Source organism: Oryctolagus cuniculus, chromosome Y (assembly GCF_051225735.1).
Source record: "Oryctolagus cuniculus isolate XC-2025 breed Fujian yellow rabbit chromosome Y, ASM5122573v1, whole genome shotgun sequence".
Classification (NCBI taxonomy): domain Eukaryota; kingdom Metazoa; phylum Chordata; class Mammalia; order Lagomorpha; family Leporidae; genus Oryctolagus; species Oryctolagus cuniculus.
The window spans coordinates 5,924,336-5,948,042 of record NC_142889.1 but is presented as its reverse complement, the minus strand read 5'-3'; the positions used below and the strand labels follow the sequence as shown (position 1 = coordinate 5,948,042).

General features: G+C 42.5%; 1 protein-coding gene across 3 annotated transcripts in view; it reads left to right on the top strand.

The window, feature by feature from the left end:
* Positions 1-22,053, top strand: part of LOC149119151 (ubiquitin-like modifier-activating enzyme 1) — a 37,936-nt gene extending 15,883 nt beyond the window's left edge. Inside the window, exons 9-26 of one of the 3 annotated variants that reach the window (XM_089325146.1) lie at positions 10,626-10,723; positions 10,804-10,950; positions 11,073-11,249; positions 11,338-11,442; positions 11,838-11,912; positions 12,251-12,406; positions 14,846-15,011; positions 15,132-15,328; positions 16,788-16,852; positions 17,062-17,257; positions 17,874-17,948; positions 18,058-18,247; positions 20,135-20,223; positions 20,442-20,534; positions 20,660-20,851; positions 21,350-21,451; positions 21,558-21,658; positions 21,838-22,053. In XM_089325146.1, the coding sequence (XP_089181272.1) occupies positions 10,626-10,723; positions 10,804-10,950; positions 11,073-11,249; positions 11,338-11,442; positions 11,838-11,912; positions 12,251-12,406; positions 14,846-15,011; positions 15,132-15,328; positions 16,788-16,852; positions 17,062-17,257; positions 17,874-17,948; positions 18,058-18,247; positions 20,135-20,223; positions 20,442-20,534; positions 20,660-20,851; positions 21,350-21,451; positions 21,558-21,658; positions 21,838-21,973 (2,360 nt within the window). In that variant the 3' untranslated portion in view covers positions 21,974-22,053. The remainder of the gene's footprint in view (positions 1-10,625; positions 10,724-10,803; positions 10,951-11,072; positions 11,250-11,337; positions 11,443-11,837; positions 11,913-12,250; positions 12,407-14,845; positions 15,012-15,131; positions 15,329-16,787; positions 16,853-17,061; positions 17,258-17,873; positions 17,949-18,057; positions 18,248-20,134; positions 20,224-20,441; positions 20,535-20,659; positions 20,852-21,349; positions 21,452-21,557; positions 21,659-21,837) is intronic. The other 2 variants (XM_089325147.1, XM_089325148.1) reach the window with 2 other exon arrangements.
* The last annotated feature ends 1,654 nt before the right edge of the window (positions 22,054-23,707 follow it).

The window sequence follows — 23,707 nt, the reverse complement described above, 5'->3', positions numbered from 1 at the left end:
CCGCATTGTACATGTCCTCCCTCTCTTATTCCCACTGTTATATTTAACAGGGATCACTTTTCAGTTAAATTTAAACACCTAAGAATAATTGTGTGTTAATTACAGAGTTCAACCAATAGTACTAGAACAAAAAAAAATACTAAAAGGGATAAAGTATTACATTGTACATCAACAGTCAGGGCAAGGGCTGTTCAAGTCACCGTTTCTCACAGTGTCCATTTCACTTCAGCAGGTTTCCCTTTTGGTGCTCAGTTGTCGCCGATCAGGGAGAACATATGATATTTGTCCCTTTGGGACTGGCTTATTTCACTCAGCATGATGTTTTCCAGATTCCTCCATTTTGTTGCAAATGACTGGGTTTCATTGGTTTTGACTGCTGTATAGTATTCTATAGAGTACATGTCCCATAATTTCTTTATCCAGTCTACTGTTGATGCGCATTTGGGTTGATTCTAGATCTTAGCTGTTGTGAATTGAGCTGCAATAAACATTAAGTTGCAGACAGCTTTTTAGTTTGCCAATTTCATTTCCTTTGGGTAAATTCCAAGGAGTGTGATAGCTGGGTTGTATGGTAGGGTTATATTCAGGTTTCTGAGGAATCTCCAGACTGACTTCCATAGAGGCTTAACCAGTTTGCATTCCCACCAACAGTGGGTAGGTGTCCCTTTTCCCCACATCCTCTCCAGCATCTATTGCTGGTAGATTTCTGAATGTGAGCCATTCTAACCGGGGTGAGGTGAAGCCTCATTGTGGTTCTGATTTGCATTTCCCTGAGTGCTAGTGATCCTGAACATTTCTTCATGTGCCTGTTGGCCACTTGGATTTCCTCTTTTGAAAAATGTGTGTTTAGGTCCTTGGCCCATCTCTTAAGTGGGTTGTTTGTTTTGATGTTGTGGAGTTTCTGGATTTCTTTGTAGATTCTGGTTACTAATCCTTTATCTGTTGCATAGCTTGCAAGTATTTTTTCCCATTCTTTGGTTTTGACTGCACGTGCATCCGGGGTCTTTTCTAAGAAGCCTTTGCCGGTACCTATATCTTGCAGGGTTTCTCCGATGTTCTCTAATAATTTGATGGTGTCGGGTCGTGGATTTAGGTCTTTAATCCATGCTGAGTGGATTTTTCTGTAAGGTGAAAGGTAGGGGTCTTGCTTCATGCTTCTGCACGTGGAAATCCAGTTGTCCCAGCATCATTTATTGAATAGACTGTCCTTACTACAGGGATTGGTTTTAGATCCTTGATCAACTATAAGTTGGCTGTAGTTGTTTGGGTTGATTTCTGGTGTTTCTATTCTGTTCCATTGGTCTACCCATCTGTTTCTGAACCAGTACCATGCTGTTGTAACCAGTACCATGCTGTTTTGATTACAACTGCCCTGTAGTATATCCTGAAATCTGGTATTGTGATGCCTCTGGCTTTGTTTTTGTTGTACAAGATTGCTTTAGCTAATCGAGGTCTCCACTGTCTCCATATGAATTTCAGCTTCATTTTTTCCAGATCCGAGAAGAAGGTCTTTGGTATCTTGATTGGTACTGCATTGAATCTATAAATTGCTTTTGGGAGAATGGACATTTTGATGATGTTGACTCTTCCAATCCACGAGCATGGAAGATTTTTCCATTTCTTGGTATCCTCTTCTATTTCTTTCTTTAAGGTTTTGTAATTCTCATCGTAGAGATCTTTAACGTCCTTGGTTAAGCTTATTCCAAGGTATTTGATTGTTTTTGTGGCTATTGTGAATGGGATTGATCTTAGCAGTTCTTTCTCAGCCGTGGCATTGCCTGTGTATACAAAGGCTGTTGATTTTTGTGCATTGACTTTATATCCTGCTATTCTGCCAAACTCTTCTATGAGTTCCAATAGTCTCTTAGTAGAGATCCCCTAAATAAAGAATCATATCATCTGCAAAGAGGGATAGTTTGACTTCTTCCTTCCCGATTTGTATCCCTTTAATTTCTTTTTCTTACCTAATGGCTCTGGCTAAAACTTTCAGAACTATATTGAATAGCAGTGGTGAGAGTGGGCATCGCTGTGTGGTACCAGATCTCAGTGGAAATGCTTCCAACTTTTCCCCATTCAATAGGATGCTGGCCGTGGGTTTTTCATAAATTGCTATGATTGTATTGATGTATGTTCCTTTTATTCCCAATTTGCTTAGAGTTTTCATCATGAATGGACGTTGTATTTTATCAGATGCTTTCTCTGCGTCATTAGAGATAATCATATGGTTTTTCTTCTGCAGTCTGTTAATGTGGTATATCGCATTGATTGTTTTTGCGAACATTGAACCATCCCTGCATACCAGGGATAAATCCCACTTGGTCTGGGTGGATGATCTATCTGATGTGTTGTTGCATTTTATTGGCCAGAATTTTATTGAGGATTTTTGCGTCTATGTTCATCAGGGATATTGGTCTGTAATTCTCTTTCGATGCTGCATCTTTGTCCGGCTTACGGATTAAGGTGTTGCTGGCTTCATAGAAAGAATTTGGGAGGATTCCCTCTTTTTCGAGTGTTCTGAATAGTTCGAGAAGAATTGGAGTTAGTTCTTCTTTAAATGTCTGGTAGAATTCAGCAGTGAATCCATCTGGTCCTGGGCTTTGCTTTGTTGGGAGGGCCTTTATTACTGTTTCAATTTCTTTCTCTGTTACAGGTCTGTTTAGGTTTTCGATGTCCTCATGGTTCAATGTAGGTAGGTTGCATGTGTCCAGGAATCTATCTATTTCTGATAGGTTTCCGTGTTTGCTGGCATACAAGTCCTTGTAGTAATTTCTGATGATTCTTTTTTTTCTCTCTTGCACATTTTAGAATATTTCTTTATGTTTCACTGTGGTGAGTTTAATTACAATGTGTCATGGTGAGGATCTCTTTTTGGTCATGTTTATTGGGGGTTCTGTGAGCTTCCTGTACTCAGATGTCTCTGACCTTCTCCAAACCTGGGAAGTTCTCTGCAAGTATCTCACTAAAAAGGCCTTCTAATCCTTTCTCTCTCTCCATGCCTTCAGGAACTCCTAGAACCCAAATGTTGGTTTTTTTAATAGTATCCTGTAGATTCCCAACAATATTTTTTCTTTTCTTTGGTTTGACTGTATGCTTTCCTGTGCTCTGTCTTCTAAATCCGATATTCTCTCTTCTGTTTCACTGACTCTGTTTTTAAGGCTCTCTAATGTGTTTGTCGTTTGATCTATTGAGTTCTTCATTTCATTATGATTTCTCTTCACTATCAGCATTTCATGTTCTACTAGTTGCTTCGTTTCATTTTGATTCCTCCTTAAGATTTCATTTTCTCGAAGGAGATTTTCTATCCTGTCCAGTAAGGATTTCTGTAGGTCGAGAAGTTGTTTTTGAAAACTTCTTATTGTTCTTATCATAAATGTTTTGAAATCCGTATCTTGCATTTCTTCTATCTCATCATCTTCATAATCTTGAATTGGGGTGTCTTGTTCATTTTGGGGGTGCCATAATGTCTTCCTTGTTCTTGTTTCCTCAGTTTCTGCATTTGTTGCTTGGCATTGTGGATGCTCTTTGGATTCTTCTTCCCTTGCTGTGGTGTTTTTTTCTTGTTATACTATGACTGTATTAAGTGGACTGTCTGCTTTTGATGGAGCCTTAGAGGCTTGAGCTGGGTGTGGCCTGAGAGCTCTGTTTGTTCCTCAGGGTTAAGGGTGTGCCAAAGGTGACACTCCCAGGTTAGGCATGGTAAATCTCTCTTTCTTTTCTTTCTTTTTTTTTTTTTTGGATTCAGAAGGGAAGTAATTCTGCACAGCTGAGTGGAATTGAAGGTAGTTAGCAGGCGAATGATGTACCCACAGGAGCCATAGATCGGAAGCTGTTTCCCAAGGACCACACAGGGAATCTGTTCTGCACTCAGTGTGGGCTCAAATTCTCTTGCAGTCTCCCACTGGGTTGCCAAGGTTACCAAATTGTTGTGTCTCTGGAGAGTACTCACGTGAATTCCATGAGTTCTCTCACCCACCATCTCTTGTTTCACAGTCTCAGTTCATCAGCACCACACATTCACTAGGTCCCAATTTCCTGTTATTTCACCCCCCCACCCCACTCCCAGAGTTAGGTTTTTCTGCTTAGTTTAGTTTGCCTAGTGAACTTTCTCCCACGGGGTTTCAAGCCTCGTTCCCTCTAGTCTCCTCCTTCTGCTCTCCCACAGGTGTCTCGGGCTATTGAGATTCAGCTCACCTCGTGTTCCAGCGCTGGTGTGTTGATTCTGCCGCTGGTGTCCCGAGCCGTGGGCTCCCACACCCTCCACGCAGGTCCACGTGAATCACTAGTTCCGGAAGAGTTTCCTCTGCTGTTTCTTCCCCTACTCTTCCTTGAACCTGCAGTATCTCCACTTTTATTAAACTGTCTCTTCCCAGACTGTCAGTGTGCTCCCTTCCTATTCCGCCATCTTGCCGCTCTCTGTAGATGGGTTTTCTTTTTAATCCATTCAGCTAGTCTGTGTCTTTTGACTGTAGAGTTGATACCATTTACATTCAGTGTGACTATTGTTAAATACTGTCTTTTTTCCTGTCACCTTTCCTTAAGTAGAGCTGTTTATGTATTTTGGTTTTTCTTTGTATTCTAGCTAGGTCGTTTTCCACATTCATCTTCTTTGTAGTGAAGTTCCTTTTTTTGTGTTTCTGTGCAGCACATACTTGAGCCAGTGTTGTAAGGGCTGCACATGAACATAAAAATTCTTTCAGTTTCTGTTTGTTGTGAAAATCTTTACTTCCCCTTCATCTGTAAATGGTGGCTTTGCAAGGTACGGTATTCTCAGGTGGAAGTATTTTTCTTTTAAAACTTGGAATATATCATGCCACTTCTCCTTGCCTGTAAGGTTTGTGATGAGAAGTCGGGGGTGAGTCTGATTGGATTCCTCAGAGTGTCATCTATCAGTTTCTCTATGGCACATTTTAAGATCTGTTCTTGGCTGGCACCGCGGCTCCCTAGGCTAATCCTCCGCCTTGCGGCACCGGCACCCCGGGTTCTAGTCCCGGTCGGGGTGCCGGATTCTGTCCTGGTTGCCCCTCTTCCAGGCCAGCTCTCTGCTGTGGCCCGGGAGTGCAGTGGAGGATGGCCCAAGTCCTTGGGCCCTGCACCCGCATGGGAGACCAGGAGAAGCACCTGGCTCCTGGCTTCGGATCAGCGTGATGCACCGGCCGCAGCGGCCATTGGAGGGTGAACCAACGGCAAAAGGAAGACCTTTCTCTCTGTCTCTCTCTCACTGTCCACTCTGCCTGTCAAAAAAAAAGAAAAGATCTGTTCTTTCACTGAGCTGAGTGTTGCTACAGTGTGTCGTGGTGAATACTTTTTCTGGTCATGTCTGTTGGGGGTTCTATGTATTTCTTGTACTTGGATGTTGTGGGAGTTTGCTAATAGTATTTCTTTATTTTTTGACAGGCAGATTTAGACAGTGAGAGAGAGAGACAGAGAGAAAGGTCTTCCTTTTCCATTGGTTCACCCCCCAAATGGCCGCTATGGCTGGCGTGCTGCGCCGATCTGAAGCCAGGAGCCAGGTGCTTCCTCCTGGTCTCCCATGCGGGTGCAGGGCCCAAGGACCTGGGCCATCCTTGCACTGCCTTCCTGGGCCACAACAGAGAGCTGGACTGGAAGAGGAGGAACCGGGACAGAATCCGGCGTCCCGACTGGGACTAGAACCCAGGGTGCCAGCACTGCAGGTGGAGGATTAGTCAAGTGAGCCATGGTGCCAGCCAGATAGGATTTCATTAAGAAGGCCTTTAATCCATTCTCTCTTTCCACACATTCCAGGGCTCTCATTATCTGTACATTACATTGCTTGATATAGTCTTGTAAATCTAAAACTGTGATTTTTAATTTTCTAATTGTTCTTCTTATGTTTAGTATTACTGTGTTAATTTAGTATTACTGCATTAATTGCAGAAGTTTGTCTTCCAGTTCTCATATTCACTCTTCTATTTCATATGTTTGATTTCTGAGAGATTCCACGACATTTTTTATTTGGTCAATTTGAAGCTTTCATTTCCAGTATTTCATTTTGGCTTCTCTTTAGAATCTCAGTTCCTTGGGAGTGCTTCTCATTCAGATCTTGAATTTGTTTTTGATTGCTCTTAAGTAATCTTATCAATTTTCTGAACTCTTTTCCTAGCATGACTTCAATTTCTTTTTCTTCTGTCTATTTGTGAAGACTTAGATTGCTCCATTGGCAAGTTCATTGGTTCTTTCTTACTCTTATTCAGAATTTTTCCTTTGTTCTTTGGCATTTGTTTGTGTTCTGATTGATTTAATTTTTAGATTGTTTTTCCTCTGCTGTGAGCTGCTATGTGTCTGTGCTGGTTGCCAGTGTAAGCAAGCAGCTCCACCTCCTGGAGCTCTGTTTATTTCTGGCAGCTTAAAGAGGAGAGTAGCCAGGCTTTGATGTACTAAGCCCCACCTACTAGGGCTGGTCTCCCTGCTCCTTTGTTCACTAAAAAGAGCTTGTGTTTGTTTTTCAGATTTATTTTTTGCTGTGTAACTTGCGTGATGGGAGAGAAGTCACTCTGAATTGTTGTGATTGTTGTTCTCTGGTGGGGTGTGTTATGAGGTGGCCCCCACAATTTTTGGGTTCATGGCACAGGAGGCAAAAGTGCAGCCCGCTGCCTACACTGGAAAATGTAAGCAACCAATGTGGCCTATCCCTGCCAGCTGCAGTTCCAGTTAGGGGGCGGGGTAAGACACCGAGGAATCGTGGCATGTTCACCCTTTCTGCCCGTCCCCCAGAATTTCTCCTTCTTCCCACTTAGAGCACCGATTACTGTTCACCAAATTTCCACACTCATCTGTGTATGCATCTCTGTGGGCTCACAACCTCTCACCTGAGTCACTGAGGGAGTGGTGGCTGTCTCCTCACTGTTCCCTTTCTGCACTTTGGGCACCTGTCTGTCTTCGCAACGTGGGCCTGTGCACACTCTGGTGAACTCCTGAGCCACTCTGCGTAAACTTTTTATTATTGCTGTGCTTGCTTGTATTCCTCCTTCTTGTTAATTATCCATTTTTCCCTGTGCAACTTGGAACATCCCACTGCTATACCACCGTCTTGCCTCCACCTCCACAGACACAAACTTCATCTGCTGTTTCACTCCATAAACAGCTGCAGCCGCTGTCCTGGGCCAGGCTAATGCTAGGATCCTAGAACTCAGTCTGGAACTCCCTCATATGTATCAAGAACCTGAGGACTTGAGCCACTTCTGCTGCCTCCTGCGGTGCGCAATAACAGGAAGCTGGAGTAGAACTGTAATAGCTGGAATTCATAGTAGGCATGCCAACTTGAGGTGCTGGCTAATGAAGCACAGTCTTAACCACCATTTCATTTTTATTTATTTTTATTTTTATTTTTTTGACAGGCGGAGTGGACAGTGAGAGAGAGAGAGAGAGACAGAGAGAAAGGTCTTCCTTTGCCATTGGTTCACCCTCCAATAGCCACCGCGGACGGCGCACTGCGGCCGGCACACCGCGCTGATCCGATGGCAGGAGCCAGGTGCTTTTCCTGGTCTCCCATGGGGTGCAGGGCCCGAGCACTTGGGCCATCCTCCACTGCACTCCCTGGCCACACGCAGAGAGCTGGCCTGGAAGAGGGGCAACCGGGACAGAATCCGGCGCCCCGACCGGGACTAGAACCCGGTGTGCCGGCGCCGCAAGGCCTCCAGAGGATTAGCCTAGGGAGCCACGGTGCCGGCCAACCACCATTTCAAATGCTTGCCCCCTGTTTTAAGGTCCTGTCCCTCTGCATCCATGATTGAACAATTAGAGATCAAAAATATGTGAATGATAAAAATTGCATGTATATTGAGCATATACAGGAACACATGTAACTATCTACTTGTGTTGCATTAGATATTGCAGTCCTAATGTCCTAATGTGAGTTAGAGTTTGTGTGCAAGTATGATCAGCATTTTGTATGAAGAACTTGAACATCTGTGGGAGTTTTGTATCCATCGAGTTCCTAGAACCATTCTTCAGTTACAAAGAGATCTTAGTGTTTTTATAGTTGTTTTCCTGGCTTTTGATAGTTTTTTTGTTTGTTAATTTTTTATGCTTTATACTCAGGTCTGCAGTATATTTCTAAGGCTGGTGTTCTTTAATTTGCTTCCCTGTCCTCAAGAACTGTGTCCTGTGAAGTCAATATGTTCTTGTCTCTGAATTCTGAACTCATTGTCAAATGAGGGTGTTTGCTGGTTTCTGTGATCCTTCCTACTTCTTGTGCTTTGGCAACAAGCTGGAATAATCAGGCAGCTAATTGCATTTGTTATTTTAACAGGAATCATTTTTTTGTACTGCCTTTTCTCATGGTTAAAAACTGATTTCCGTGGTTTCTTCGTTAATTATTATAGAAAGTTAAATTAATCAGAACTGAAACCTTTTAGTTGTCTGAGGACTGGACTAGAGGCAAAATTCTGAGTTGAGCCCCAAAGTCAGAGACATGTGTGAGACATGGTCGAGACACGTCCTCAAGATTTGAGTTGTGTGAAGGAGAGGTCTCTCCTAATTGTTGTGACTCTCCCAAGGATCTGGGTTAAAGGTATACAGATTACCTAGTTTCAGGTGGAGAGTTGATGACACTTTCTTAGAGTTTGGAGAAGGAGAGAGAGACATCTCTTTCATACGTTCTGAGTCTCAGGAGCCTGAGCAGACCCCTGGAGATCAAAGACAGATTTCATTCTTTATATCTGAGTGCTTGCAGTCTCCTACACTCAAGTAGACAAAAAGGATAGAAGGTATTCACAATTTTTAATTGAAAAGGAAGAGCTATAAACATGGCTTTTTTTAGAATCGTATTTAGAAGTAGAGTCATTGAGGGGGTTGAGCTAAACCTGGGGCAGGAGAGGAACAGTTTTAGATACCTGAATGTAAGAATAGAGGCTTACAGTGTCTGCGCTACAAGTATTTTGGTTTTTAATTTTAAATTGAATGGTGCTACAATTCACAATAGCCAGGACCTGGAACCAACCTAAATGCCCATCAACGGTAGACTGGATAAAGAAATTATGGGATATGTACTCTTTAGAATACTATACTGCAGTAAGAAACAACGAAATCCAGTCATTTGCAACAAAATGGAGGAATCTGGAACACATCATGCTGAGTGAAGTAAGCCAGTCCCAAAGGGACAAATACCATATGTTCTCCCTGATCGGTGACAACTGACTGAACACCAAAAAGGAAACCTCCTGAAGTGAAATGGACACTATGAGAAACAGTGACTTGATCAGCATAGCCCTGACTGTTAATGAACAACTTAATACATTATCCTCTTAGTATTTTTTTGGTCTGTTCTACTTAATATGACTGGTTTAATTCTGTAATTATCACACAGTTATTCTTAAGTGTTGAAAATTAACTGAAATGTGATCCCTGTTAAACATGAGAGTGGGAATACGAGAGGGAAGAGATGTATAATTTGGGACATGCTCAAGCTGACTTGCCCCAAATGGTAGAGTTAGAAACATACCAGGGGATTGCAATTCAATCCCATGAAGGTGGCATGTACCAATGCCATCTCACTGGTCCAAGTGATCAATTTGAGTTCACAATTGATCATAATGAAAGGACTAAGAGTCAAAGGGAGCACATAAACAAGTCTAGTACCTGCTAATACTAACCGATAGAATAAATAAAGGGGAGAGTGATCCAACATGGGAAGGGAGATACTCAGCAGACTCATAGAATGGCGGATGTCCTAAATAGCACTCTGGCGTCAGAATCAGCCCTAAAGGCTTTCGGATCTGGCTGAAAAGCCCATGAGAGTATTTCAGGCATGGAAAGCCAAGACACTCTGGCAAAAGATCTCTGTGAGTGAGATCCCAGTGGAAAGAACAGGTCATCAAAGAAGGAGGTACCTTTCTCTGAAGGGAGGAGAGAACCTCCACTTTGACTATGACCGTGTCTAAACAAGATCAGAGTCGGAGAACTCAGAGGGCTTCCATAGCCTTGGAAACTCATGACTGGTGCATAGGGAGATTACTGATGCCATAGACAGGAGTGTCAGTTGGTAAAGTCAACAACAGGAGTCACTGTGCACTTACTCCTCATGTAGGATCTCTGTCCTTAATGTGCTGTACATTGAGATTTAATGCTATAATGAGTACTCAAACAATATATTTCACTTTGTGTTTCTATGGGCGTGCAAACTGCTGAAATTTTTACTTAATGCATACTAAACTGATCTTCTGTAAAAACAAAAAAAGAAAAGAAAAAAGAAATTATCAATTCCCAGCTTGACTCTCACTGGGATTAAACATGACAATAGGTCTGATCTGATTTCATCATCATTTAAAAAAATCATCTATTATTTTTCACTCTATGTTTGTGTGTGGGAGCAAACCGTTGAAATCCTTACTTAATGTATACTAAGCTGATCTTCTGTATATTAAGATAATCGAAAATGAATCTTGATGTGAATGGAAGGGGAGAGGGAGTGGGAAAGGGGAGGGTTGTGGGTGGGAGGGACGGTATGGGGGGGCAGCCATTGTAATCCATCAGTCGTACTTTGGAAATTTACATTCATTAAATAAAAGTTAAAAAAAATAAATAAATTTAATGGTGCTAGATGGCAAGATGGGAGAGTTGTTACATGACTTAACATATTCCCCTCCACCTTTTTTTGTTTCCCTTAGGGCCTTACACCTTCAGCATATGTGATACCTCCAGCTTCTCTGAGTATATTCGTGGAGGCATTGTCAGTCAGGTCAAAGTACCTAAGAAGATTAGTTTTGTGAGTATGAGTTGATGGTAGGTTTCTGGGCGTTTTCTAGTTTTTTCCGGCCTCTGATCCTGATGTCCCACTTTCCACAGAAATCCTTAGTAGCGTCATTGGCAGAGCCAGATTTTGTGATAATGGACTTTGCCAAGTATTCTCACCCTGCTCAGCTGCACATTGGCTTCCAGGCCCTGCATCGGTTTTGTTCTCAATACAATCGATCTCCTCGACCACATAATGAGGTAAATGAGATGGGGAGATAACCAGTGGATTGGACCAAAGCGGTCATTTTTCCATTTGCCTACAATTTCCTTCCTCCTTATCCTCCTATGGTGGTCTGAAATGTTCTTTTTTGACTCGTCAGGAAGATGCAGCAGAACTGGTGATCTTAGCACAGACTGTGAATTCTGAAGCCTTGCCCCCAGGACAGCAGGGCATCCTGGATGAAGACCTCATTCGCAAGTTGGCATATGTAGCTGCTGGGAATCTGGCACCTATAAATGCCTTCATTGGGGGCCTGGCCGCCCAGGAGGTCATGAAGGTCAGCATGGATGGTTAAGGGCATGGCCAGAAGTGTCCTCTACTTGTCACTTGTCAAGCCTCAACTACTGACAACCTTTTCTCCCCAGGCCTGCTCTGGCAAGTTTATGCCTATCATGCAGTGGTTGTACTTTGATGCTTTAGAATGCCTTCCTGAAAACAAAGAAGCCTTCATGGAAGACAAATGTCTCCCGGTATGTGGGTCCTCTGTGACGACTTCATTGTGAGCATCTCTAAAGCCACTCTTCCTTAACCTTCCTGTTCTTTTCTTTTCTTTTCTTTTCTTTTCTTTTCTTTTCTTTTCTTTTCTTTTCTTTTCTTTTCTTTTCTTTTCTTTTCTTTTCTTTTCTCTTTTCTTTCCCTCCCTCCCTCTCTCCCTCCCTCCCTCCCTCCCTCCTTCCCTCCCTCCCTCCCTCCTTCCCTCCTTCCCGCCTTCCCTCCTTCCCGCCTTCCTTCCCGCCTTCCTGCCTTCCTTCCTGCCTTCTGTCTTCCTTCCTGCCTGCCTGCCTTCCTGCCTGCCTGCCTGCCTGCCTTCCTGCCTTCCTGCCTTCCTGCCTTCCTGCCTTCCTGCCTTTTTTGATAGCATTAGAACCGTTATGATGGGCAGGTGGCAGTATTTGGCTCAGACCTACAAGAGAAACTAGGCAAGCAGAAGTACTTTCTGGTGAGTAGACACCCACTACCTTCACCTTCCTTACTAGCTTCTGACCCCTCTTAGATTTTCTTTTGTCTCTAGAAGTTGGGTCTTTCTGATCTTTTGTGGCTTGATCACATTCACTTTTTCACTTTCTGTGAATTGAAGGAAAACATGATATATTCTTTGTTTTGGGTCTCAAGTGCTTCCATTTTTAAGATGATGATAGATTTTTGTGATTTGGGGGTTTAAATATGTGGCATAGATGACTTTCTTTCATCTTTGTACCTCTACGGGAAGTACAGAGCGGTAAATGGCTTCCTGCTATCTGCAGTCACCTTGACCAGACTCTCTTTCCCATCTTCCAGGTGGGTGCAGGTGCCATTGGCTGTGAGTTGCTCAAGAACTTTGCCATGATTGGACTAGGCTGTGGGGAGGGTGGGAATATTACAGTGACAGACATGGATACCATTGAAAAGTCCAATCTGAACCGACAGTTTCTCTTCCGGCCCTGGGATGTCACAGTGAGTTGAATGGGGTTTATGAGTTTCTGTCATATCTCTCTCTCTCTCTCTCTCTCTCTCTCTCTCTCTCTTCTCATCCTAGTGGCTTAGAACACCTCTCTCTGTGTGTCTCATACCCTCATACCTGTGTCCAAATTTAATTGTCTGCCGGTCAGTCTTCACCTCAGCAAACATTTATCAAGCACTTAGGTCATTTCATTGATAGGTTTTCATAATTTCTCCACTCCTGCGTTGTTGGTTTTGGGCCATTTTGAATACGGTACTGTAAATTGGGGTTATGGAAGGCCGTTGTGAAAGTCAGTAATTTTACTGCCTGCAAAGAGTCTTATAACTTTACAGTCCACATAGTAGGTTCTAGACATTGAAATATATGTTAAAAAGAAGTTCCTGCCCTTTTCTAATAGGAAAATTAATAGTAAAATACTCTTGGAATCCACAAGATTATAATAGTCATTTTAAGAACACTAAGACCATTATTTGACTTTTTTACTCTTATTTTATCAAAGAATGGAACTTTCTAATCTTCTACAGGAAATCCTCCTTTAATTCAATGAAACACTTTTCCAAATGACCACTGTATCGTGAGACAGAATATGTACTAGTTGTAAATATCCATTCAAAATGGAAGTTGATTGAATATGGATTCCAGATTTACTTAAAACCAAACTTATAAACACTTTGACTTGTTAAGTTTGCTATATAGTTTTAAACTCCTGCAAGTTATGCTGATAGGCTGTCAAACTATTTTTCTGTGCTGCCTTTTCCTTCAAACAAAATACCAGGTTGAATGCATTAGAAATGAGAATCTAGCTGTCATTAAGAAGTACATAAAGATATTTGACCAAAAGGTAAATGGAGTTTAGCTCCTGTTACTGAAGTTTGCATTGGAAAATATTTTTATGATGATTCAGATTATGTGTAGGATTTATTAAGGATTTTAAAATGGTCTAATTTTTTTCTACTTTCTAGTTAAATATGTGATATGAAAATGTATAGAAAAAGTTTCTTGGTTTGATAACTTAAAAAAACAAATACAGTCACAGAGAATATCATTAACACGTGAAAAGGTAGGGTATGGACGTGGTAAGAAACAAAGGTGTCTTTGGAAGGTTTACAGTGTAAACAAAGGTATCTTTCATGAGAAAGATGACATTTTTGGGGCTGGCGCTGTGGTACAGTGTGTTAACACCCTGGCCTGAAGTGCCAGCATCCCATATGGTTGCCAGTTCAAGACCCGGCTCTGTTCCACTTCCGATCCAGCTCTCTGCTGTGGCCTGGGAAAGCAATAGAAGATGGCCCAAGTCCTTGGGCCCCTGCACCCACCATGGGAGGCCTGGAGGAAGCTCCTGGTTCCTGGCTTTGGATCAGCACAGCTCCAGTCCTTGCGGCCAATTGGGGAGTGAACCAGCGGATGGAAGACACCTCTCTCTCTCTCTCTCTCTCCCTCTCCCTCTCCCTCTCCCTCTCCCTCTCCCTCTCCCTCTCCCTCTCCCTCTCCCTCTCCCTCTCCCCCTCCCCCTCCCTCTCCCTCTCCCTCTCCCTCTCCTTCTCATCTCTCTGTGTAACTCTGACTTTCAAATAAATAAAAAAATCTTTAAAAAAAGTGAAATTTTTTTCAGATACTCGAAGGATGTAGATTAGAATGTCTAGCATAATAGTGTGCCAACAGATAAAGGTAAAAACCTGAGCAAAACTGTACTTTATGGTGTGCAATGATAGAGACAGCTCATTTTTCTCTAAGGAAAAATGTATTACCAGTGGAGGGTTTTTTTTTTTTAAAGATTTAGTTTTGTTTATTTGAAAGAGTTTGAGAGAAGAGGGTCCTTCATCCACTGGTTCACTCCACAAATGGCTGCAGTGGCCAGTGCTGAGCTGATCTGAACCCAGGGGCCAGGAGCTACTTCCGGGTCTGCAGGGGCCGAGAGACTTGAGTCATCCTTCTCCTGCTTTCCTGTGCCATGGCAGAGAGCTGTATAGGAAATGGAGCAGCCAGGACTTGAACCAGCACCCATTTGGGATGCTGGCACTGCAGGCCACAGTTTTAAAACACTTCACCACAGTGTTGCATCATCCAGTGTTGGGTTTTAAATAAGAAAAGGTCTTGGTTTTGGCTTTGGCTTTGAAAAGATCCTGTGTGTCTTTGTTTTTATTTAGGTGATGTCATCTCTATTCTGGGTCTCATTAAATGAAAAAAAAAAGTGGAATTAGTTGGTAAAATAATGTAAAACTAAGGAATTTTTTTCCTATTTGTGGCATATATTTTGGGCCCTCTTGGTCTCATTTCACATTTGTCACATGTGGCATTGTCACAGAACATCAGGTGATGTTCTTGAATTTGGAGTCAAGGCTTTTCTTCACTTACTCAGTTGTTAGGTTAGCTGTTTAAAAGGTTGTGTGTGAATGTATGACAAACAGCTTTCTCCCTCCATTCCCATTCAGAAGTTAAAGTCTGATGTAGCTGCGGCATCTGTGCGTCAGATAAATCCATACGTCAGAGTAATAAGCCACCAGAATCGTGTAGGCCCTGACACTGAGTGTATCTACAACGACGACTTCTATGAAAACCTGGATGGTGTAGCCAATGCCCTGGACGATGTAGATGCCCGTGAGTTTCTAGGCACATGAGGATAGGGCACAGCCATCATTGTGCATATTAGGGTGGGGTGTACCTGTCCTAATACTCCTCTCCCAGTTCTCATGAAACATCCTCTTTACCTCCATGAAGGCCTGTACATGGACCGCCGCTGCGTGTACTACCGTAAACCATTGTTGGAGTCAGGGACACTGGGCACCAAGGGCAGTGTGCAAGTGGTTATTCCCTTCCTGACGGAATCTTACAGCTCTAGCCAGGACCCACCTGAGAAGTCCATCCCCATCTGCACACTGAAGAACTTCCCCAATGCCATTGAACACACTCTGCAGGTGACTAGCCTTGGGGACTTTGGGAGGTAAAAGAGACAGGTTCAGACATAGCCTCTGGATTTTGAAGCCCTTGACATTCCAGAACTGTAAGGCTCAGTGCAGCAAATCTTTCTGCTAATCAGTTTTCATGTGTACCAATAACTTCATTTTTAAAACTTTTTTTAACTTTAAAAAATCTTCTGTTAAAGACTACAGTTTCAGTAAACGTCTGAAAAGTGAGAATGTGTAAACACTAATGTGTTTCTGAGCAAAATTGACTTCATTGTTAACTTTGTTATTTCAAAGTTAACAAAGTTATTACAGAAAAATTTGTGTTAAAGTATATATTTATATTTCTATAACTGCTGCTCAAAATGTTTCAACAGTTAGTTTATCAGAATAGTTTCTATTGACATAATGGCCATACATATAGAACAGGGCATATTTAGTTGAAGAAAATAAATACACCTGAGTAACTGATACACATAATCTAATGCTAATCTGCAACCCAAGAACCACACCATTGTGTGTTTAGAGTGTTTCTTACTGTAATATTTGAGACTTTGTTTAGGAGGAATTATTTGTGGAAAAAAAAAAGTTGCCTTCCCAACTTAGCACTTTCAGCATGAGTGGATATACTTATTTATGTACTCATGACTGTCAGTTTTTGGCTCTCATGTGTATTTATATGTTTATATAATCTCTAGTAGGTCACGTTTTCTTTTGTGTCCAACATGCAGGGAAATCTATGAGAAAGGTTTTAAAACATTTTCATTATATGACCTCAGACTTCTGTGAAACTTCCACATGCCTCGGATTCCTTATCCATAAAACTTCCATGACAATTAGTATCTCATCCTTTCTATAACATTTAACATGCATTTGCTATTTTGAATAAGCTTTAGATATATATGTATTTGGTTGTTTCTTTGTAGCAAGTCCATGGAGCATAGAAATTACTATCTAGAATGATGAAGTAGGCAGTAGGAAAGAGCTACAGTCTCCAGTGAATCTCCGGCGCTAGAGATCCAGATGACTTTGCAAGTGATTGTACTTACTGGTCTTATATAAATATTTCGTATTTAAAGTATAAAATGGCAGTACATATGCAGAAGTGCTTTGTTTTTTGCCAGTCCCAGGGTCTGTATGAGGATTGTTGTTGTTATATTTAGCTGTGAATTTTCCTTTTTTTTTTTTTTTTTTGAGGAAAAACACCCGTATTCTAGTAATGTACACAGACGTGACAAGTAACTTTTAATGCCTAAGCACCTGCATTACCACTATATAGATAAGCCATTGAAAAAGTAGCGGTGTGAAGTTGGTAAATTTGGGGAGCCACATTTAAGAAACTTCACTGTTGCGCACTCACAGAGCAAAAGTGCTTCTTTCAACTTGCTTGATTCATTGATTAATCTTTCGAATACATTTAGAAACCTCTGTGTTATTCATTGTCCCTGTGTAATGTTTGCTTTGTCTGCAGTGGGCCCGGGATGAATTTGAAGGCCTCTTCAAGCACCCTGCAGAAAATGTCAACCAGTATCTCACGTGTGTAACCTAAATGAACTGTGATGCTTGCCCCTGCCCAGCAGCCTAAAAACCTTGTGTCTGCTTCCCTCACATCTGTACCTTATTATGTTTGAGCCTCTTGACACCTTTTGGGAATCACGTCTGGCTTTGCATGGAGAGTGTGGGATTTTCAAGAAGCCTGCTTCTGGGTCTGTTGAATAATTTTGCTGTTTGCTTCTTCCCTATAGAGACCCAAAGTTTGTGGAACGGACTTTGCAGCTGGGAGGCACCCAACCAGTGGAGGTGCTGGAGGCCTTACAGCGTAGCCTGGTACTGCAGCGACCACATACATGGGCTGACTGTGTGACTTGGGCTTGCTACCACTGGCACACCCAGTATTCTAACAACATCCGGCAGCTACTCCACAACTTCCCTCCCAACCAGGTATTATTGCACTTTCCTGGACCTTTGGGCAGAGTACATTTCTGGGAAACAAGAGAATTCTCCTAGGTTTTTGATAATCCAGCAGTCACAGGCAACCCAAGGATTGGTATCTCAGAAAAATAAGCTGCAGTTCTGCAAACGTGTTCTGCCTCATTCCTTTTCCACCAGGAAAGGGGTTTTTCATTTCTGTTTCCCTGGCTGATGGTGTGGAGTATTGTTTCTGATCTCACATTGTAGATACTATCAGGGAAAGCTTTATAGTTCTAAAGTTTTATAGTTAACATAGTTTCAAGTTTAACAGCCATTGTTGGTTTGAAACCCAATGGACTTGACATTAGAGCAAGCCATTTATTTTCCTCTTTGTATTTCAGTAACTTTATCTGTAAAGAAGAAATAATAACTCATATAATGGGGGTTTTTTCAGGGTTAACATATAAATGTTAAGCTTTAGTTTGTATAGTGCCTGCCAGATTGACAAGTTTATGATTTTTTTGTTATTCTGATAAAAAGTTTCCCAGAATAGTGTCTAGACTCACAGGAACAAAGTAAGGTGGTAGCATTGCCAGCTGGTCTTCTACACTCAGGTTCTACTCCTCCAAAATCTTTCCTCTCCTAGCTGACAAGCTCAGGAGCCCCATTCTGGTCTGGACCCAAACGCTGTCCACATCCACTTACATTTGATGTCAACAATGTAAGTCTCAACTTCCTGGGATCTCTTTGGGTCAAGGGGAAGTTGCATAGATAGGAAACAGGCAGATTTCCCCACTGAGAACTGACTTTGTGTGTTTGCCTTCTCATAGACCCTACATCTGGACTATGTGATGGCTGCTGCTAACCTGTTTGCCCAGATGTATGGGCTGATGGGCTCTCAAGACCGACCTGCTGTGGCCACACTCCTGCAGTCTCTACAGGTACCTGAATTCATCCCCAAGTCTGGTGTCAGGATTCATGTTTCTGACCAGGAGCTGCAGAGTGCCAGTGTCTCTCTTGGTGAGTTTTGGCCAGCTGGCCAGGAGTTGCACTCTACTTTCTCCACCCATGTCTCCTCACTAGCCTTACCACTTGGCCCTTCTCTGTGACTATAGGCATAGGGTTTACTAACATATCATCTTTTTGGGTGTTACTTTTATTCTGTGTGAAATAAGGATGACTGGTTGGAGGTCTCATTTCTTTTCTTCCTACCACAATAGATGTCAGAAATAGCTGTTCATCATCCCTTTTCTGGTTTTTGTTTGCCTTTGTTCTTTGCTTCTCTATATGATCTGAACCAGTGTTATCTTTTCTTGATACCTTACCTGCTTTATCTCTTCAATTTCTCTTGTATCCCCATGTAAATATTTACCCCAAACTTTTTGTTCTCTGTTTTCCTCCTTATCACGTTGTCCTCCATATGTCTTCTCACCTCATTCTCAAGTTCCCATCTCCATCTGTCTACAGTGTGGCTCATGCTGTGTGTCTTCCTCTCTGTAGTATCTTTTTTTTTTTTAATTTTTGATAGGCAGAGTGGACAGTGAGAGAGAGAGAGAGAGACAGAGAGAAAGGTCTTCCTTTGCCGTTGGTTCACCCTCCAATGGCCGCTGCGGCCAGCACATCACGCTGATCCGAAGGCAGCAGCCAGGTGCTTCTCCTGGTCTCCCATGCGGGTGCAGGGCCCAAGCACTTGGGCCATCCTCCACTGCACTCCTGGGCCACAGCAGAGAGCTGGCCTGGAAGAGGGGCAACCGGGACAGAATCCGGCACCCCGACCAGGACTAGAACCTGGGGTGCCGGCGCCGCAGGCGGAGGATTAGCCTATTGAGCCACGGCGCCGGCCCCTCTCTGTAGTATCTTACCCTGAATGTGTTTCTTCCATTTTACATATCTCACGACTTAAGATCAGCTGCCCTATTTTCCTTTATAATTGCCACCTCTTTATGTTCCTCTGTGCACGTATTTATCTGTATCTCTCATGCATGTCTGCCTTCCATGTATTTGTTTTTGACTCGCCTTATGTACGTTACCTATCTCTATTAGTATTCTTCCACTGAATCTTGCCCTTCAAATTTCTTGATATTAATCCGACTTGATAGTTCCCTTCTTTGTTACTGTCTGGAAGTTTTCCTTCCTTCCCTTACTCATTTTCTTTTTTAACTCCAGTCTCGTGTTTCCTCCCCTGTATCTCCTCATCTGTGTGTGTTATTCTTCCTTAAGACCTCGATATCCATGGTTTATCTTTTCTGTCTTCTGTGAAGATCCTATCCACTCCCTCTTTTTTTAATATGGTCAAAGTCTGATGAGACTATTACCTGTTTATGATGAGTGTTCAGTGATGCTAAATGTGTTCTTGTTGTACAACCACTTTCTAAGACTTTTTAATGTTAACTAAAAATTCAAGTCCTGTTACAGTTTCTCCTCATTTTTCCCTTCCTCACTGTCTCAGGCAGCATACCTGTTTTCTGTTTCCACAAGTTATTATTCTAGGAATATAAAAAGTAGAATCATACTATTTTTCTTTTGTGTCTTATTTATTTTATGGCTGTGATGTCTTCAGTAATGCATGGACAGACAAAACACCTAGGAGGTTAATGTGTGTTAAAAGTATGTGTCAAAATTTCCTTCCTCTTTAAGACTGAGTCTGTTACATGGATTATTACATTTTGTTGACAGAAATTTGGGTTGCTTCTGCCTCTTGGCTATGCTGGATAATTTTCCTATCATGCTTCCTACATCTTTGTACCTCTTTCTCTGGGGGAATATTCCCTCCTATTTTTCTTGTTTCACTATTTCCCAAAGTGTCCATCATATGCATGAACACTTTGTGTACCCTGGGCTACTGATTTTACCTCAGAAACAGGGTTAGGATCAGAGGGACTAAGCATGTCTCCTCTTTTCGTGCAGATGACAGCCATCTAGAGGAGCTCAAGGCCGTGCTTCCCAGTCCAGACAAACTCTGCGGATTCAAGATGTATCCCATCAATTTTGAGAAGGTTGTTGGTGGGGCCCTGATCTGGGTAGGGAAATAGGTTGACAGTGGCTCAGCTCTCAGGCTTTGTCAGCATTATGGATCTACAACAGGGCCCAGTCATCCTTTGTGGTGTGGAGGTTAGCAGGTAGTTGGAGTGGGAAATGTACTTCTCCCATGTAGCCAAGAATCCTTTTCATGCTTATTCTTTCCCCTCTCCCCCCTCCTCCTCATTCACAACAGGATGATGATAGCAACTTTCATATGGATTTCATTGTTGCTGCATCCAACCTCAGAGCAGAGAACTATGATATATCCCCTGCAGACCGTCATAAGGTAATGGCGGTCTGATCAATCTTCCACCCCTTGCAAGCTTAACTAAGTCTAGAATTTGAACTTAGCTTCTTGTGTAGATTTCAGCCTTCTCTAAAAATAACATCTATGGCACACTTGATTCACAGAGCAAGCTTATTGCAGGAAAGATCATCCCAGCCATTGCGACAACCACATCAGCTGTAGTTGGCCTTGTGTGTCTGGAGCTGTACAAGGTAGTGCAGGGACACCAACAGCTTGCGTCCTATAAGAACAGCTTCATGAACTTGGCTCTGCCATTCTTCAGCTTCTCTGAGCCCGTTGCCCCACCACATCACCAGGTGAGAAGGGTAATGGCCTGCCTGTATGGAGATGTCATGTTACCCCAACTATGTATATGAGTGAAAAATGTGTGTGTGAGTGTGTATGTGTGTGTGTGTATGTGTGTGCAGTCATCCGTATTCCTTATGGCACATGTAAGTTTCTGTTACTAGGTATCTGCTTTTTGTGTTCCCTGGTTTATTCATTCAGTGTACAAGGTAGGAGCACGACACACATTTTGAAAAAAAAAAAAAAACAACAGATTGCCAAGGTACTTGTAAGAAATTAAAAGGAGGAAAGTAAACGAGATGGAAAATGAGTGGAAGAGGTAACAAGGTCTCAGTCATATGTGACTATTTGGTCATTATAAGAATTACAGTTACTTAAATTGAGATGTGGCTATCAGACTACTTGGAATAAAGAACTTCAGTGGCTCTGACCTAACATGTCAAGTTGGCTGATAGTGGCCAGACCATCTGGAATAACAACTATCCTTCCCCCTGTTCTTTGTTTCCAAGTATTATAACCAAGAATGGACTTTGTGGGATCGCTTTGATGTACATGGATTACAGCCTAATGGTGAGGAGATGACCCTCAGGCAGTTCCTAGAATACTTCAAGGTAAGATGCTTTTCTTCTTCATTTCCCCTACCCACGGGGTTGGTAGTTGTATAAATTCAGAATCTTACAGATGGTCGTTCCCCTTCCTCCTTCTCATCCTCTGTAGACAGAGCACAAACTGGAAATAACCATGCTGTCCCAGGGTGTGTCCATGCTCTACTCATTCTTTATGCCTGCCTCCAAGCTGAAGGAACGGCTAGATCAGCCGTGAGTTGGTAGCTAGGGAGGGTGGAGGTGTCCTGCTCAGTGGGGTCTTAAATTTCCAGCTGTATCAAGCAATAGTTGACTCTCATCTTGTCTTTGCCTACGATATGTGCTTCTCTTCTGTTTCACCTCCTTAACCTTCTGTTTTTGTTTTGTTTTGTTTTGTTTTGTTTTTGTCTCAGAATGACAGAAATGGTGAGCTGTGTGTCGAAGAGAAAACTGGGCCACCATGTGCGGGCTCTGGTGCTTGAACTGTGTTGCAACAGTGAGAGTGGCGAGGACGTTGAGGTCCCTTATGTACGCTACATCATTCCTTGAGCTTTGATCAAAGAACCTTTTTTTTCTTTGCTGCTTTCTACTGTTTGAAATTGGCATTCATAATAAAAAAGTGATCCAGATGTGATATGTCTTTGTTTTGGTAAGGGCCAATGCTTGTTCTCTCCATATTTCCATATGTTAAAGTAATAATCCAGAGTCCAGCTCCACCCTCACAACATGGAAATTTCTGAAAATTCAAAGATACAGGACAGACTAAGTACAACTGATTGAAGTGTGCGGTATGTTAACTTTATTTTGGCATATCTGCTAAAATAAATGGTGACACCAGCAAAGCCATTAACAGGGTTAAATCTGAGGATCTAATCCCTCTTCCCTGTTGATTCTAAGGTAGAGATTTTACACCTGGTTTACCACATATAAATTATATTTAGAGGTTATCACACCTCAATCTTTGGTTGTAACCCATATTCCATATTTCTCATCCGTAACAAAGGGACAACAAGTTGTTAGGAATAAAGTACATTTGTATGTGTTACACATGGATTTACTATTGTAATATGATGTGCCTTTTAAGTCTTTGAAACCTGTGCCTTTGCCATGCAGGTTTCATCCTACCCTCATTGTACTTGATGGGTCGACTCTTAGTGAAACCTGTGTAACCATGGTTTCCTTATGTAAGGAGGGTGTAAATCTGGTGAAATACGAAGAACCAGTACCCTACTTCCCTCAACACCGTTTTGTTTTCAGGATCTCCAGACTTCCTTCATTCAGGGCAGCATGGAGCTGTGTTAGGATGATCTGTAGCAGCAGGACTCATCACTGGCCTCACAAGAACCCTAATCTTTCCCTTTCGTCTTGACAATTCTACAAAATCCTCAAAGAACCAATAGTTTTGACTACTTTCACATTGTTCACCCACCCAGGTTATCCAAAGTTTCCATTTGTATTCCCAAACCTCAGACAGCTTCTAAAATGATGTCTCATTTCTAAACTATAACTGAATCAACAAACTTGGGGCGAGCTCGATGGCCTCAGCATAATGTGCTTGCCTATAAATTATATTATTGGTCTTTCATTGACTTTGTAGTTCTAGATGTCCTTTTTTCCCCCTAAATGTCGTTTTCCTTACAGCACAGAGATACCGGGTAGGAGTGCTTTAAAAACTTGATTGAGGCAATGATCTAGCAAGGAGAAAGCTTTTCCTTATCACAGGTGCTTTCTAAATTTTTTTATTTATTTGAAAGAGTTACAGAGGTAGAGACAGAGGTAGAGAGAGGTCTTCCATCCGCTGGTTCACTCCCCAGATGGCCACAACAGCCGGAGCTGTACCAATCCAAAGCCAGGAGCCAGGAGCTCCTTCCAGGTCTCCCACGCAGGTAAAGGGCCCCAACGACTTGGGCCCTTGGGCTTTCCCAGGCCATAGCAGAGGGCTGGATTGGAAGGGGAGCAGCCCGATAGAACCAGTGCCCATGTGGGATGCCAGCGCTCCCGGCCAGGGCTTTAACCTTCTGTGCCACGCTGCTGGCCCCCCTCATAGGTGCTTTTGTATACTTAATGCTCTGCAGTACAGATGCTAGCCTCTGCCCACTGAACATACAGTGTCTGAGGCTTGCATTCAAGTGGCATAATTTCTTTGCTGTAGTTGCCAAGTCCAACAAACTCCCATAACCATGTTTGACATCATCATCTCTGAAATTGAATTTCACGTCAGGCCCAGACACGTGCAAATTTCATTTTCACTCTACTTGCCCTCAATGATTACTGCTGTTGTCT